The following is a 15,892-nucleotide window of genomic DNA, read 5'->3' on the forward strand; positions in this document are numbered from 1 at the left end:
CGAGTTACGTTTCTTGAGAATAACGCATCATGCGAAAGTTATTTTCGTCCTTAAGTTTTGCTCGCTACTGTATAGGTGCTAATAACCATCATCAATAGCGCACACATCTCTTACAGATGGAAGCAAGGTGCACAAGAATTTACATATGTATGCGGCATTACAGAAACACTAAGTAACAATTTTATTTCAAGTGAAAACGCTATTTTGGAGAGGATTGGCGGTGGTTCACCGCGTCAGAAACACAACTGTCTAATCGAAACTATTGTTTTATATTCTCAGCATGTATCTTGGTCCTTCTGTCTACACTCATTACGATATTGGGTTCCATAGATGCATTAAACAGAAAAGGAGGAACAGTAGAAATGGTGTCACACAGAAACAAAAACAAATGTTTGATTTATGCACTACATAATATTGCCAACAACCGAGAAATGACTTCTTTTACATTATTTTCATGATCGAGTACAGTGCTTAGCTTTGGAATAGGCCAAAAAATTAGAAATTAGTGGGTGACGATCCCTTACGGCCTCGGATGAGCCAGCCTACGTAACTGGGGACATGGTGAGTACTATTGCGGATAGGAAAGCCTTGCTTTCATGTAATTTATTTAACTGACGACTGTATTTCATATCATTTAGTTAACTGAGGATTGTACTTTCCCAAGTGTTACTTGGTAAGTGCGGTAACAAAAGTTAATGGATATCATAAGAATTGCAATGACTAAAAATGCATTCAGAAATAAGAATAATTTATTAACAAACGACCACTGTAATATAGAAACAAGAAAGAAATTCATCAAGACATTTATTCGTAGCTTTTTAAGCTATGGTAGTGAAGGATGGACTCTGGGGAAATGAGAAGAAAAAGCGGTAGGGATGTGGGCATGGAGGAAAGCCATATAAACAGTCTGGACTGAAAGAAAATGGAATGAACAAATAATAAAAGAAATTAGAAAGGAAAGGACGTCGATTAAAAAGATACAGATAAGACAACGACGACGATGATGATAGGCTATTTGGTGCTATTTCAATAATTTTGATACTGACTTGTCTAAGATGGCGACAGCATTGGCGTAGCATTTTGTATCCGGTGCTGATAACGGTCTCATTATATTGCTAACTTCTTATAAGCCCAACACTAAATTACGGTATGGTTATAATAAAAATTTCGCTATTTGAGCCATCGTAGAAAAACTGTTTATCGTATGAGTGCCGAACGTAATAAGAATGATGTTCACAATATACACTGCAGGATTTGCGTTCTTAGCAGTGTTACTGTCATGACTTGGCGTTAGGCCCCGATGCTAATACGGAACTCGCACTCCAAGAACCAAGGACACGCAGCGTGAACGGCACACGTTACTGTAATCTGCTTTGATCCCTGCTCTGCGGGAGAGAAGTGGTTTGGACTCAACTGTTTTGATGCACGATGCAGCTCCAACTTACATTGGTCGTGAGGTCACTCGGTCATTCCGTAACACATTTGGAGAAAACCGAATCATTGGCCGATCGTTCCAAACTCTCTGACCACCAAGATAACCAGATTTGAACAAGAGTGATTTCTGTCTGTGGGGTTACCTGAAGGACACTGTTTATCAACGGGACTCTTAACACACGTTGGAGGTTGAAGATGTCCGTAGCGAGGGTGTAGTCAGCATCCCACCTGAGATGTTTCGGGTAGCAGTAGAGCAATCTCTAACGCGGTTCCAGGCTGTCCTGGTCGTCACATTGAGCAACGTTTGTGACCTGGAACGTAATCATGGTACGCAATCATGGTACGCAATCAACAAACGTTACCCTCTCGCGTGAAAATTAAAATGTGTTTCTTTCAAAAGTTTATTCGTTATATTTCTCTTCCACATGTCCTTACAAATCTGTACGCAAAGTTTCATTGTCCAACGATCACTCATTTTGCATGGGAGCCCTCTCAAACAGCGAACGTTTAATTTTAACCACCGCACTGTGCTATAGTCAACTCGCTCAGCTTCGCGATGAGTTGACGAAATAGTTACTGTTAGCGAGTATCCCATTACATGTCCAGGCTTTCTCTGATACTGAGTCGTCACTTCTGCTTGGCGAGCAGGATCCGTACTCAGCTTACGAAGATTTTTTTTCGTGGCCGCTGCGTACACCCTTGTACTTACACAAAAAGGGAAAGAAAGATTAAGAGGTCAGACACAAGTCAGAATGACTGTAATTAAGGAGGAGCTGTTATTTATGTTTCTAACTTCCTAATCAGCGCTTGCCATACGTTGGTCTGTCGTAGAATTTTTTCCCGTCACATACCCCTTTTAGGAATGAATTTTTAATGAGAAAAATGCCAATCTGACTAGAGGTTAGTAGTTCAGTTCAATCTGTAGGTCTCGCGATTGTTGTCTGGATTAGTTTAGTTCAAAGGGCGGGGAAAAGCAAGGAGATACAAAATCCAGGAGAACTATGGGAAGTAAAAAAAATGGCTCCGAGCACTATGGGACTTAACTTCGGAGGTCATCAGTCCCCTAGAACTTAGAACTACTTAAACCTAACTAACCTAAGGACATCACACACATCCATGCCCGAGGCATGATTCGAACCTGCGACCGTAGCGTTCACGCGGTTGCAGACTGCAGCGCCTAGAACCGCTCGACCACCCCGGCTGGCCATGGGTTGTAAAGCACTCTGGTGTACGAATGAGCATTCGGATTGATGACGGCAGGTTCTATAGCCGATGTTGAACATAAACAGAAATATTTTCCAGTGTTGCATACAAATACGAAACAACTTTTAGTTCAATTCAGCTGTTCGAGAGGATTACTGAGAGAGTAGAAATGTCATTGACATTTTTGTCGTAAACTTACATTGGTTCTCAAAAGTCAAGTAATAGTACCACAGCGTGAGGTTTGTCCACAAGCCTTCTGCAGATTTTCAACGTCGTTACTTCACTCGTGGAGACGTATCTCGTTCAGAAGAACCGTAAACTTTGTACATGCGATGCATGGACAGCGTAATAATTTGCATTAAATGCCTGGGATGAACTTGGCTTAAATTTTTTTGGTACTGCATTTGATCGTATTTTCGAATTTCGGTTTGTTAATAAATTACGGTACGGTGGCATTGCAAAATGGCTTCCAAGTACATCAAAGTGAAAGTGTTCCGAGAAACGTCGTATTTTGATCAAACATTTGGAGTGAATTAGCGATTTCTCACACTGAAAATATTTGTAGAGACAAAGTTCTTCCGTTTTTACTTTCTGGTGCCATATGTTAATCTTGGCTTATCCTTATGGAAAACGGAAGCCTTAAACTCACTTCCTCATTCTTCACGCCGTAGGTTCTAGTATTACAGTTTCTTATTGTGACTAAAGTAAGCACAATGGGTTGGAGATATCTGTAATCTGGGGATAGTGACCCAGTGTCACTTATAAATCGCACCTGCAGGTGAACGTCGCTCGAAATACACATTCAACGGATTGACCAGCAACACTGCATCTAACATTTGTCTCATACAATCACATAAATTAGCCGTATGATTTTATGCCTTCATAACACTGTGTGTCTATGTTAAGAAGTGTATAAAGCGCCTCGTAATGCCTATGATTAGACTTTCGTGGTGTAACTGCCTAAGACAACTTGCATTTCCCGTTTGACAAATTTCGATTTGCATCCATAGCAGCAACGGTTCAGCATTGTTGCTGTATGAAATGAAGGAAGAAACCGCAATTTGTTAGTCATGGTCTTAGCTCGAAATGTAAACAACAGCGTCATATCAAGGTCACGTGACTTTCAGTTCGATATTGGCGACATGCGCAGGATAACAATAATAATTTCGTGTGGCTCAATGGCCAGGTGCTTGTCTATTAATTGGACGTCATTTCGGCAACTTGGGTGTTCCCAATCTACCCCCGTTATCCAACCTGGGAAAGGGAACCACGTGTCGTTCATGGTGGTTTCTCAGCTAGTTCAGAGGTGAGGGCTAGATTAAAGGTGAACCGGTCCGATCGAGACTCGATCCCACGACCTCTCGGTTTTCAGGCAAGCACTTTACCACTAGAGCACCAGACCTGTCATGCGCAGTACGCCTTGATCATGTCACAGATATTCCTACTCTACGGAATCAAAGATTTTGATATTGTTGCTGTGCCTGGAATGTGCAGCAAGCAGGCTTGCTCCACGGGCACGGGCGCAGTATTACGGTCAGCGTGGTCGTTATCCGGCCGCAGATCAGGTTTCCGCGTACGTATTGCGTGTCGTCGGCGCGACCACTTTTACTTTCGCGAGGCGGGGCTGCTGTGCCGAGCGGTCAGTGGGCAATCAGAGCAGCGCGGTGGGGGAGACGGGGCTGGACGGACGCAGGCGAGCCGCGGCGCCAAAGAAACGAGGAAGTGCGCAACGGCAGGGGGCGACCACGCCCTGCCATCTCAGCAGGAGCGACCTGGCGCCGTGTCTGAGATCACGCGCAACACCGGGTCATAGCTAATTACGCCTTACGTTGTGCTGACTCCCGTTCCTGTTTACCGAGGTACTCGAGGGAACTGGAGGCGAGCCAAGGAGAATGTCCACAAACACAAGAGCCGTCGAACGCGGATTCAGGGTTTGGGAGTGGGGGTGCGGGGGCGGGAGCGATCGCAGTTTGCTACTGAAACCCCCCCCCCCCCCCCCCCCGGAAAAAAAAATATTACTTGCCGTCGCTAGGGACGGTTTAAAGTCGCACGGAACTCTTAGTACTGATCAACTTCATGAATATGCAGCGTGAAACATTCCTTTCGTCAGTGCTTCGGAGCTTCCTGTGGCGTCAAAGCCTCAGGGTTTTGGCCAGAATCCACACGCTCTTGACGGTGTGCAGCACGTGAGACAACTTACACTAGATAGTGTCCCACAGATTTACTCCGAAACGGATCCGGATTAATTCCCTGCAGTGCTGTACTTAGGGCTGATTTCATCAACGTCGATTAAAAGTTAACTGTTGTCAAGTGGGCATCTAACCCTGGCCAACGCAAAATTCGCTGCACCAACCTCAATTAATGTTAATTGAGGGAGTTGATTGCTGTTAAAGTTGACCGAGGTCAGAGGATCGATTATCTTGAAGTGATTGCCTTTCAAATAAACACACAAGACAGCGGTACATTTTGATGTTTTGGATGGCATAGAGCAGGGGTACCCAACCTTTTAGCTTATCTGGCCCACATGAGAAGAAGGCGAGCATTTTTGAGCTGCACATAATATCCTTAACATTACTCACTGTTAAGAATAACTGCTATAAAAGAAGAAAAAGGTGAACCAACGACACAATAGCATCGTGTGGCAGGAGCAGATTAAAATACTCAGTTTGCCATAACTTTACGTAAACGTAACTTTGTGTTCTTTCAACTGATCGTGTGATAGATGCTTGTTCCGTGGGCCACATTGATAATTGCTTTGGACTGAATGCGGACCGTGGGATGGACACCCCTGGCATAGAGGATGAAGAAATGTTACAACTTGACCCTGTAAAACGTCGCCGCAACCGTATTGGTGTAGTTTTGGAAAGAGGAAATCACTTCGAAAATGAGGGGGACAGGAAATATGAAGAGTGAGTTTGTGTTACAAAAGAAACTTTCTGGTTATAGGTCAAATCTACGATAGGTTGTAATTTCCTGTCTCGCCCATGAACAGCCTTATGATGACATTAATGGCTTATGCAACTGATGCATTTAATATAGCCATTTGTGCCAGTGTTAATCTATATACTTCAACAGTGCAAAGAATTATCAGTGTTGTATCAGGGATCATAGCAGCAGTATCTCCTTAATACATAAATTTTCCTTCAAAATGGTTCAAATGGCTCTGAGCACTATGGGACTCAACATCTTAGGTCATAAGTCCCCCAGAACTTAGAACTACTTAAACCTAACTAACCTAAGGACATCACACACACCCATGCCCGAGGCAGGATTCGAACCTGCGACCGTAGCAGTCCCGCGGTTCCGGACTGCAGCGCCAGAACCGCACGGCCACCGCGGCCGGCAAATTTTCCTTCTCAAGCAGAATTATACTCCATGATGGTTGGTTTCAGCAGCACACCGGCTGAATTTCCTGGAGTCATTGCTACACTGGATTGTTCTCAGGAGATGATTAAGTCTCATGGGGGACACAATGCGGAACTTCTCCACAATAGAAAACCATATTTTTCATGTAACTGTCAAACCATCACTGACTACAGTTTAATAATAAGGAATACGGTGGCTCGGTGATCTGCCCTGTGTGTGACAGTACAATATTTCATAACTGTGCCTGCAGAGCTAAGTCTGAAAATTCGGAAATACCTGTAGATCACTTACTAGAAGATAACATTACAACCCACCAGCTCTGAAAGCATACCAAGTTCAAATTTAGAGAAATTTGGCGTCCTTTTCTTGCTTTCCGTAGCAAACCAGCCCTTATCTTACCTATGTTGTGATAATAAAGAAGACTGGGTGGTGGTATGTGTAACAGCTGAGTTCAAACTATGAGTGTACAGAGGTATACCATTTAGAATTTTCAGTGTGTGTAATGCTCCATACTTAATGATTGCAAATGGGACATGTTCATAAAACCTTTCTCTTTGTTTCCATAATTTGAAGAAGATTATCACCTTTTGAACTTACATGTAAAGAACTGAATCATTCAAAATTTCAAGTTCTTGTAATAGAAGCAGTTTGTGCTCATATGTGTTCTTTATACGTATTAGCCAATTTCTCTCTTTCTAATTTTAACGATTGTGTTTTCATCTATGAATTTTTGACTAATCTCATTTGCATGTTGAAATAAAATCTACAGCATCTTATTTCACACAGATTTGTTAAACATCTGTACCTCTTAATTGGACACTTTATTGTTTCAATGTCAGATGCTTTATTCAGCTTTTAGTATTTATACTTGCAATCTGTGACATCCACTAAATTATTCAATAATTAGAGCTATGGTAAGAAACAGAAGAAAATAATATAAAATAGGTATACTACATGAATTATGATCATGTTAAACAGTCTGTTGCGTGACCTGCTCAAATAGCATAACGTGCAGACAATGAAGTGAGCAGACCCAGGGCAAATCCACATAGAGGATTAACAACTGCAGGTTTTACACCAACCAGCTGAGTGTGTGTTTTAGGCAATTTCCCCATACACTTTTTTAGGCAATGGATGGGCTGGTCCCTACATTCACCTCAGAGAATACAATATACAAATGGTTACAGTCTTCAACTGATCTTTGACTCAAGTCCTGCACTGTATCAAACAGCTTTCTTTTGCAATTTAATTTTGTGCCTTCAGAATTACTTTAGCCAAGTTGGAGTAGAATAATGCAAAATATGCGTATAATAAGAGATCTCAGTAGCACTGCTCCTCACTTGTATGGTACATAAAAGGGTTTGCTGAAAAGTAATGCCTCTGGAATTATTTTTATGTGAAAACTTTTAAAGCTTTTTAGGTAAAATAAATAGTATTTACATTCTAAATCTTTATTCTTCATGTCTACATATTTGCAGCTCTCTGCCACTAAACGGCTATGAATTGCCACATATATAAGCTGAAAGAAACAGCATGCTGAACAGAGTATCGAATTTGAAGAGCTCGTCCATGCATGACAATGCCAGACCATATGAGCCTTCAACATCTGCAACAATCCAGTGCCTTGGGTTCACTGTTGTGTAGAATGTTAATAGCATTTGTTTTATTTAAAAAGCTTTAAGTGTTTTCTCATAAGAAATTTGGAGGCATTACTTCCCAGAATACCCTTGCAGATCTCACATGATAGTCTGCTGCATTTCTCTTGTGCCATTTCTCTTTTGTATCAGAAGATAGTGGTTATACATATGAAATCAGATACTGAATGGATATTTTGCTTCAGTATCATTACGTTTTGTAGCTATTTTGCCTTAGGGAAAAATCAGTGCTTTGGCTGTAGAATGGACTGCTTATGCACTGGTAGAATGTGCTCAACAATCAATCATTTCTATTTTGATTTGAAACTGAGACAGTTAATGACATAACTCACACACAATTAGTATTACAATGTTATAAAAAGTATGGTGGTAAATGGGAGAATAGCATACGCTGCTTGTACATGTAGATGATTTGTGAACATTAGTGGATCAGAATCTGTGCTACATGGTACCCCAACCACTGCATTCAATGGATACACCCACCAAACCACAAGAAATACGTGATCTAACATCAGCAAGGGAATATGAAAAGCACCAAGCCCTTCTTGGTGCTACCAAATTGGGATGAAGATTATGTAAAGTGAAAGGGAATTGGGGACTGACTAATTCTTGTTAAGTCTCATTAAATTCATTGGTGAAACCAGTTGCTGGATATTGTCAAGCACTTCATGCTTCAACCATAACACCTCAAAATGTACTTAGTTTATGAAGAAATAATTCAATACTAAGTTGTTAGGTCATGATTTATTTGCAGGATGTAAGACCAACAGTGCAAGAGTAAGATACAGCTACCAAAAAGTGAATTTTTGAATTAATCAGAGGACACACACACACACACACACACACACACACACACACACACACACACACACACACACACACACAGAGAGAGAGAAAGAGAGAGAGAGAGAGAGAGAGAGAGAGAGAGAGAGAGAGAGAGAGAGAGAGAGAGAGAATGTCATCTCTCTTCAGAGTTGAGAGAGAGAATGATATGAACAAAGATGCCTCTACACTCTGTTCCAAAATGCATCAGTGTCCTCCCAAGCTCAGTTGGGTCATAAAAGGGGGTGGATGACATTTTTTGCATTGGGGAATGGTGCCATTTTCATGAGCAGTATTTGTTTTGCATCTCTATATTGCTGTCAGGCATGTGTAAATCTGATAAAACATATGGAAACAATAGAAGCTTTCTTTTGGGACAACCCATTAATTTTATACCTGAGTTTGAGAAAAAGAATTCACTTCATAACAGGTAGTGATAAGCGATCAGGCATCTTCTTTGTAGCTAATACTGCATTTTATGTTTGTGTGATACTATAATCGAATAATGCCTTACTCTTACTGAAACTGAAGTGCTTATTGTGTGAACCATTCTAAATGAACGATGTCTGTTCTGTTTAACTTGTTTATTATTTCATTCTCATTCATATTTGCTTTGTTTCTGATGCTCACTTTGCAGTTTGTTTGGAACTTCCATTACTTATCTGATCACATTAAAAAAAATTGTTACAGGAGGAGTACATGTCTGAGAACATACAGTGGACACCCATAGACTACTTTAATAACAAAGTAGTGTGTGATTTAATAGAAAGTAAACGGCCACCTGGACTATTTTCTGTTATGGATGATGTGTGTGCAACAATGCATGCTGTATCAGAAGGTGTGGATCAAGATTTGCAAAAGGTAAGCTAGTTTGTCTACAACATTTGTGTATGTAATTAATGGCATTTAAATGCAAAATGGAGCAGACAGCAAGATGACATTTAAAAAATTCTCTAAATTATGAGCCTGGGACATACCAGAAATTTGAAAAAAACATTAGATGATAAAATCCATGATATTAGCAAATTGAGTCATATATGTAGACAACCAGACATGATGACCTCCTCCTTAATAGCAAGTTGGTCCACCTTTGGAATGCACTACAGCAGCATTTTCGTATGGCATGGATTCAGCAGGGCCTTGGTAGATTTCCAGAGGTATGTGGCCCAGATATATATGCAGAGCTCATGCATTTCCTGTAAATTAGGCGCTGCTCATGTGTGGATAAGGGGCTGGTGCCTGATAGTGACCCATCTGTGTCGTGTCAGGTTCAGTTTAGGCAAATTTGCTGGACGAAGCACCAGTGTAAGTTCACTGTCATGCTCCTCAAACCACTGTAGCACAATTCTGACCTCGTGACAGTTATCCTGCTGGAAGAAGTCAATGCCATTGGGAAAGACATCAGGTACTGAAGGATACAGGTGGTCTGCAATAGTTTTCATGTAGTCTGCAGCTGTTATGGTGCCTTCAATTACTTCCAGAGGCCCATGGTAATGCAGGTGACTGTTCCCCACAGCTTAATATGGCATCTACTGGCCTGAGTCTACTATGGCACATGTTTAAAGCAGCCATTGGCCTGGATGACATGACCATTGACTTGGTGGAAGAAGAAATGTGATTCATCCAACCAATTTCCATTTATCCATGGTCCAATCCGTAATGATCCCTTGCCCACTGCATCGTAGTTGGTGATTTCATGAGGACACCTATGGGTATTCTGCAGCCTCATGTTCAACAATGTGCATTGAATGTGATTCTCTGAAACATGTATGCCTGCACCAGCACTGCACTCTGTCATCAGAACTGGCACATATTGATGCCTATCCTGCTTTACAGAATGGGGAACCCTCTGACATTCACATTCTGTGATGAGATGTGGATATACAACACCTTGTCATCTGAATGTGGTTTCACCATCCTTCAACCACAACCAACCAGCTTGGCCATTCCCGAGATCCTTGTCCCCAGGCAATGGTCCATATCAATGTGCCCTTTGTCAAAGTCACTTTTTCCAGTCAGTTTCCCCATTTGTCACCTGTATCATTACTACAATGATTCTCCATTCATTTGTGCTCAACTTATGTACTTCCCTTACTACACCATGTCAACAATGTGTGGTGGCACATATGCTTATTCAAGGTAGCAACACATGCCAATTCCTTTCTACTGTGCCAATGAAAGATGGTTGCATAGAAACCTTAATTTGTGGTGGTGGTGGTGGTGGTGGTGGTGGTGGTGGTGGTAGTAGTAGTAGTAGAAGAGTGGAGACCGCATATGGTGCACATTTTTTATCAATGCACAAATATGAAATGCAAATATTAGCACAGTACAGCCACAAGGCGTGACGGAGGGCGAGTGTTTTATTGGTGATAAGGGACCATTTACACTTTGACGTTGTGACTTGGAGGTATCGTGGACACCAAAGAAAGAGAGGTCAGGACGGCAATGGCTGTAGTTTCTTAATAAAAACAAAACAAGATTTTATAAAATAACTTAATTAATTATAAATATTTCTTTAATTTGGGATACTAATGATCTGTCAGTCAATGAATCTGATTATTAAGAGCTTAAATGTAAATGTTTAATTGATGGGTTAAAAATGTTATGGGAACTGTTAAACGCATAAGGATTCTGAAAAGAAGTGGTTCTGTGACTTTGTAGCTAGTGAGTAGCAAACATAATCTTCCATTATAATAGCATGTTCGTGCAAATGGTGAAGAAGTTCGATATAATTACAAGTGGCATTGCATAGCAGGACTACATCTTCAAGGAGCACCGGGAGTCCATAAAGAAAATATTTGAAGCTAATTACGAACATATGACTTACAGATCACATTCAAGGAAATGGTACCATGGTTGAGCAGTAACATTCCAAACTTCACCATTCAGCATTCAGTTTAAAGGCAGTGGTCACAATGTTTCGGCTAATCAGTGCATGTTGCATGCCATATGTAAAAGCCTTGTTTTGATCCACAACGAGATTTAGATGTCACCCACAACTGAGTGACACAGCTTCCTATTTATCACCTTTCCCTTTTTTATGCAGTGAATCCGGGATCAGTTTTGTCTCTCACTTCTGCCAGTTTTCTTCCATTTTCCCAGTCAAAGACTGCCAAACACACACACACACACACACACACACACACACACACACACACACACAGAGAGAGAGAGAGAGAGAGAGAGAGAGAGAGAGAGAGAGAGAGAGAGAGATATGCAGGCATATATTGCAGTTGATATGGTCAGAAATATATGTGCACCTAAGCAATTAATCTCTCTCCCTCTGTGATCTGTAAGGCATTTGTCAAAAGTAGAAAACACACACACACACACACACACACACACACACACACACACGCACGACTGCAGTCTCATATTTTCCATTGTTTGAATATTACAGCTTGATAGTTACAAGAAATCAACAAATTTCGAGAATAAGCGTGGCAAATAAAGTGGGTTAGCTGAGCCAATGAGACACAGAATCAAACCTGTCAGCTGAGCTCACTGCTGTCTGAGGTTTCTATTGGTACTAGGCCTGCTCCCCTACAGCTGACCATTAATGGTTCCACTGCTGCTGTTGTTGGTTCTACTTAGGTGGTGGGGGGAAGGTGTTTGTGGGACAGGGGCGTTCACTGCTGTAAGTGGTGCTTGTGGCACTGAATGGTGCTGTTGCTGGGGGCCATAGTGTAACAGTTTCTTCCACCTGGTGTCCATCCTCTGCATTTCCACATCAGGGAGTGATGTAGGTGGTCTGCAGGCATGAGATGTTGCTACTGCAATGAGGTCCATGGCTGTATTCTGAGGATTATCTTGTTGTGGCTTGTCTGGTTCAGTATGTTCTGATGAAAGATTTTTGCTGCCTTTGTTGAGATCTCCCTGTCAATTTCTGTCAGTTTCTGTTGAGGCAATACAAACTCCTCTGCCTTTCCTGTAGGTGAAAAATACAGATCGTCACATGTTTGATGTTTTTGTAGGACTCCACAAAATACTTTGTGTTAATTGTGGTCCATTATGTATCACATTTATATGTTAACTCACAGATGTATATTGCTTGAATTATGATGTAGGTGATAGTAGGAAACATTCTGACACTGTATGGAAAATTGGAGAATGTGTGTTTCAGTCCCAGTCACATGATATTCATGAATGGCCCAGCAAAATTTTGTGGATGTACTCATAGAGCTGGCTGATGTTTTTTCACATATGGGCCAAGTATGGATGAGTTCTTTGCTTGCATTTGTACTTTTCAGCCGTTAAACTCATTGGAATGCTACCTGCCTCATTTGGGTTTTAGTCAGGTGGTTTATGTGTAACAAACTTGGACCATAATGTAAAATGTTGAGAATAATAACTCAACATTTCTGCGGGCTTGTATTAAGTCTCAGCGCTACGTTGACTAGAAAGAGCTTGTTTCACTGTAAAATTATCATCAGTGGCATCTTTGGAGCAGGGTCGGCCCTCCTGGGACACAGTCTTAGGCTGCCTTTTGTAGAGTGTGGGGCTGTAGTGTTGTGCAACTGTACATGGTATTACTGAAAAATCACATCTGTGCTCCTAGAGCTTGGTATAAAAATCCTCATTTTTATCGAATGCTAGCTTGTTACCCTGTAGAAAGCCTGAAGAGTGCATCAACATCGGTTTGTGCTATTTACTGAGGACAAACTCCATCCGAACAGGCCTTGGAAGGCCCAACGGTACCAACCAGGAAGACATGCAACTTTGCTTTATGATTTAATGATGATGGCATCCTCATGGCTAAAGTATTCTGGAGGCACAATAGTTCCCCATTCAGATCTCCTGGCATGGACTGCTCAAGAGGATGTTGTCAACAGAAAAACAGATCTGACATTTTGCGGAGCAGTGTGAAATGTTAGATCCCTTAGTTGGCTACGGAGGTTATAGAATTTAAAAAGAAAAATTAATAATTTGAGCTTAAATGTAGTGGGAATTAGTAGAGTGTTGGGACAGGTCAGGTAACAATGGTTATCAGTACAAAAAGAAATGGGTAACAAGGGAGTAGGATTAGATAATTAATAAGAAAATGACAGTGCAGGTGAGCTAGTGTTTACAGCCTAGTGAACTCATTATTATAGCCAAGATAGACATTGAGCCAAGAAATACCACAGTGGTAAAAGTTTGTGTGCCTATTAGGTCTGCAGTTGATGAGGAAATGGAAAGGAAGTGTGAGGACATACAAGATATTACTCAGATTTTTGAGGCAGACAAAAATTTAGGTGCAGTGAGTGACTGGAAAATGAACGGAAGGGGAAAAAATAGGGGAACATAGACTGGAGGAAAGGAATGAAAGGAGAAGCCATTTAGTAGAATGTTGCACAAAACACAATTAAATCATTGCAGACACGTTTTTTAAGGATGTATACATGAAGAGGCCAGGAGACACCAGAAAATTTCAGGTAGATCGTATAACTGTAAGACAGATACTTGGGCAACATAGAGATTTAGATATAGCAGGAATATAGTAATAAAACATGTAATTAGTTTTAAATACTTGGGTGAATGGGTTACAGCCAATGGATTAAATAAGCATGACTTGAAGCAAAAGCCATAAAATTTGAAATAGCTTTCTAAACCACCCAAAACATTAAAAAATATGTCCCAACTTTTTATGGAATAATCTGTCTAAGTTTGAAATAAAATAGATTAGAGACACATTTGATGCACCTTTCAGTGATGCTCAAAATCATGCACAGCAAACAAGGTGCTGATGAGAATTTAGAGTTCAATATTTAATTTAGATTCCAAGAATTTAAAGAGTGTTCTGCGACATTCCAGTACCTGAAATACATGAATGTATTCGCAGTTGCGAATATGGACTATCATCTGTGTAATGGAATGACGACAATGAAAATTTGTCTCAGACTGGATTTGAGTGCAGATTTCCCACTTATTGCTTGCCTTACCATTTGGCTACCCGAGCATGACTCACTACCCATGACAGCTGTAGTCACTGCAGTGCCTGTTCCTTTGGACATGCACGCATGTCTGAAGGAACTTTACATCATAATTCAGAATAAAACAGACACTGCATTATTCAAACAATCGAAAATCCAGAATGATATCATACTTATCGCTGACACTGGGCAAACGGCTTTCAAGTGAAATGTTTCCCCTCTACGGGAATACATATAATGGATGTGTCAGTACAGGATGTTGACATGTGGTTGATGACATATGGAAGTTTCGAACCATCCATGAGTCATGAATCAAAGGAAGTCATTTTGACAGTTAAATATGACACTAATGTAACTTTTTGTGTGCAAAATTTCTAAAGAGTTTTTTTAATTACCCTGATTTTCTTCGAGCAACTAATTTTTTTCCTTCAAAACTACACCTCACACTGGTCTGTATGATACCCAGTTTGTTTATTTGCCACTCCATGTTTGCCTATGAAACTTTGGACAAAAATATCCCTCAAATTGATAGTTAAATTTTTATTAATTACACTAATTATACTAGAACTGACATGTGATGACATTTTCACGCAATTTGGGTGCATAGATCCTGAGAAATCAGAACCTAGAACAACCACCTCTGGCCGTAATAACGGCCTTGATACACCTGGGCATTGAGTCAAACAGAGCTTGGATGGTGTATAAAGGTACAGCTGCCCATGCAGCTTCAACACAATACCACAGTTCATCAAGAGTAGTGACTGGCGTATTGTGATGAGCCATTTGCTCGGCCACCATTGACCAGACGTTTAGAATTGGTGAGAGATCTGGAAAATGTGCTGGCCGGGGCAGCAGCCGAACATTTTCTGTATTCAGGAAGGCCCGTACAGGACCTGCAACATGTGGTCGTGCATTATCCTGCTGAAATGTAGGGTTTCGCAGGGATCGAATGAAGGGTAGAGCCACGGGTCATAACACATCTGAAATGTAACAGCCACTGTTCAAAGAGCCGTCAATGCGAACAAGGGGTGACCGAGACGTGTATCCAATGGCACCCCATACCATCACACTGGTTAAAATGCCAGTATGGCGATGACTAATACACGCTTCCAATATGTGTTCACAGCGATGTCGCCAAACACGGATGCAACCATCATGATGCTGCAAACAGAATCTGGATTCATCCGAAAAAATGATGTTTTGCCATTCGTGCTCAGGTTTGTCGTTGATTACACCATTGTAAGCACTCCTGTCTGTGATGCAGCATCAAGGGTAACCACAGCCATGGTCTCCGAGCTGATAGTCCATGCTGCTGCAAACTCGTCAAACTGTTCGTGCAGATGGTTGTTGTCTTGCAAACGTCCCCATCTGTTGACTCAGGGATCGAGACATGGCTGCACGATCGTTACAGCTATGCGGATAAGGTGCCTGTCATCTCAACTGGTAGTGATACGAGGCCTTTGGGATCCAATACGGCTTTCCGTATTACCCTCCTGAACC

The 15,892-nt window shown here is 41.3% G+C and overlaps 1 protein-coding gene across 4 annotated transcripts in view; it reads left to right on the forward strand.

The window, feature by feature from the left end:
- The window catches only part of LOC126485168 (unconventional myosin-Ie-like), a 416,688-nt gene that overhangs the window by 281,625 nt on the left and 119,171 nt on the right, over positions 1 to 15,892 (forward strand). For all 4 annotated transcript variants that reach the window (XM_050108845.1, XM_050108848.1, XM_050108844.1 and 1 more), the window contains exon 11: positions 9,171 to 9,341. In XM_050108845.1, coding sequence (XP_049964802.1) covers positions 9,171 to 9,341 — 171 coding nt within the window. The remainder of the gene's footprint in view (positions 1 to 9,170; positions 9,342 to 15,892) is intronic.

The sequence above is a fragment of the Schistocerca serialis genome, chromosome 6 (genome assembly GCF_023864345.2).
Source record: "Schistocerca serialis cubense isolate TAMUIC-IGC-003099 chromosome 6, iqSchSeri2.2, whole genome shotgun sequence".
Taxonomy (NCBI): Eukaryota; Metazoa; Arthropoda; class Insecta; order Orthoptera; family Acrididae; genus Schistocerca; species Schistocerca serialis.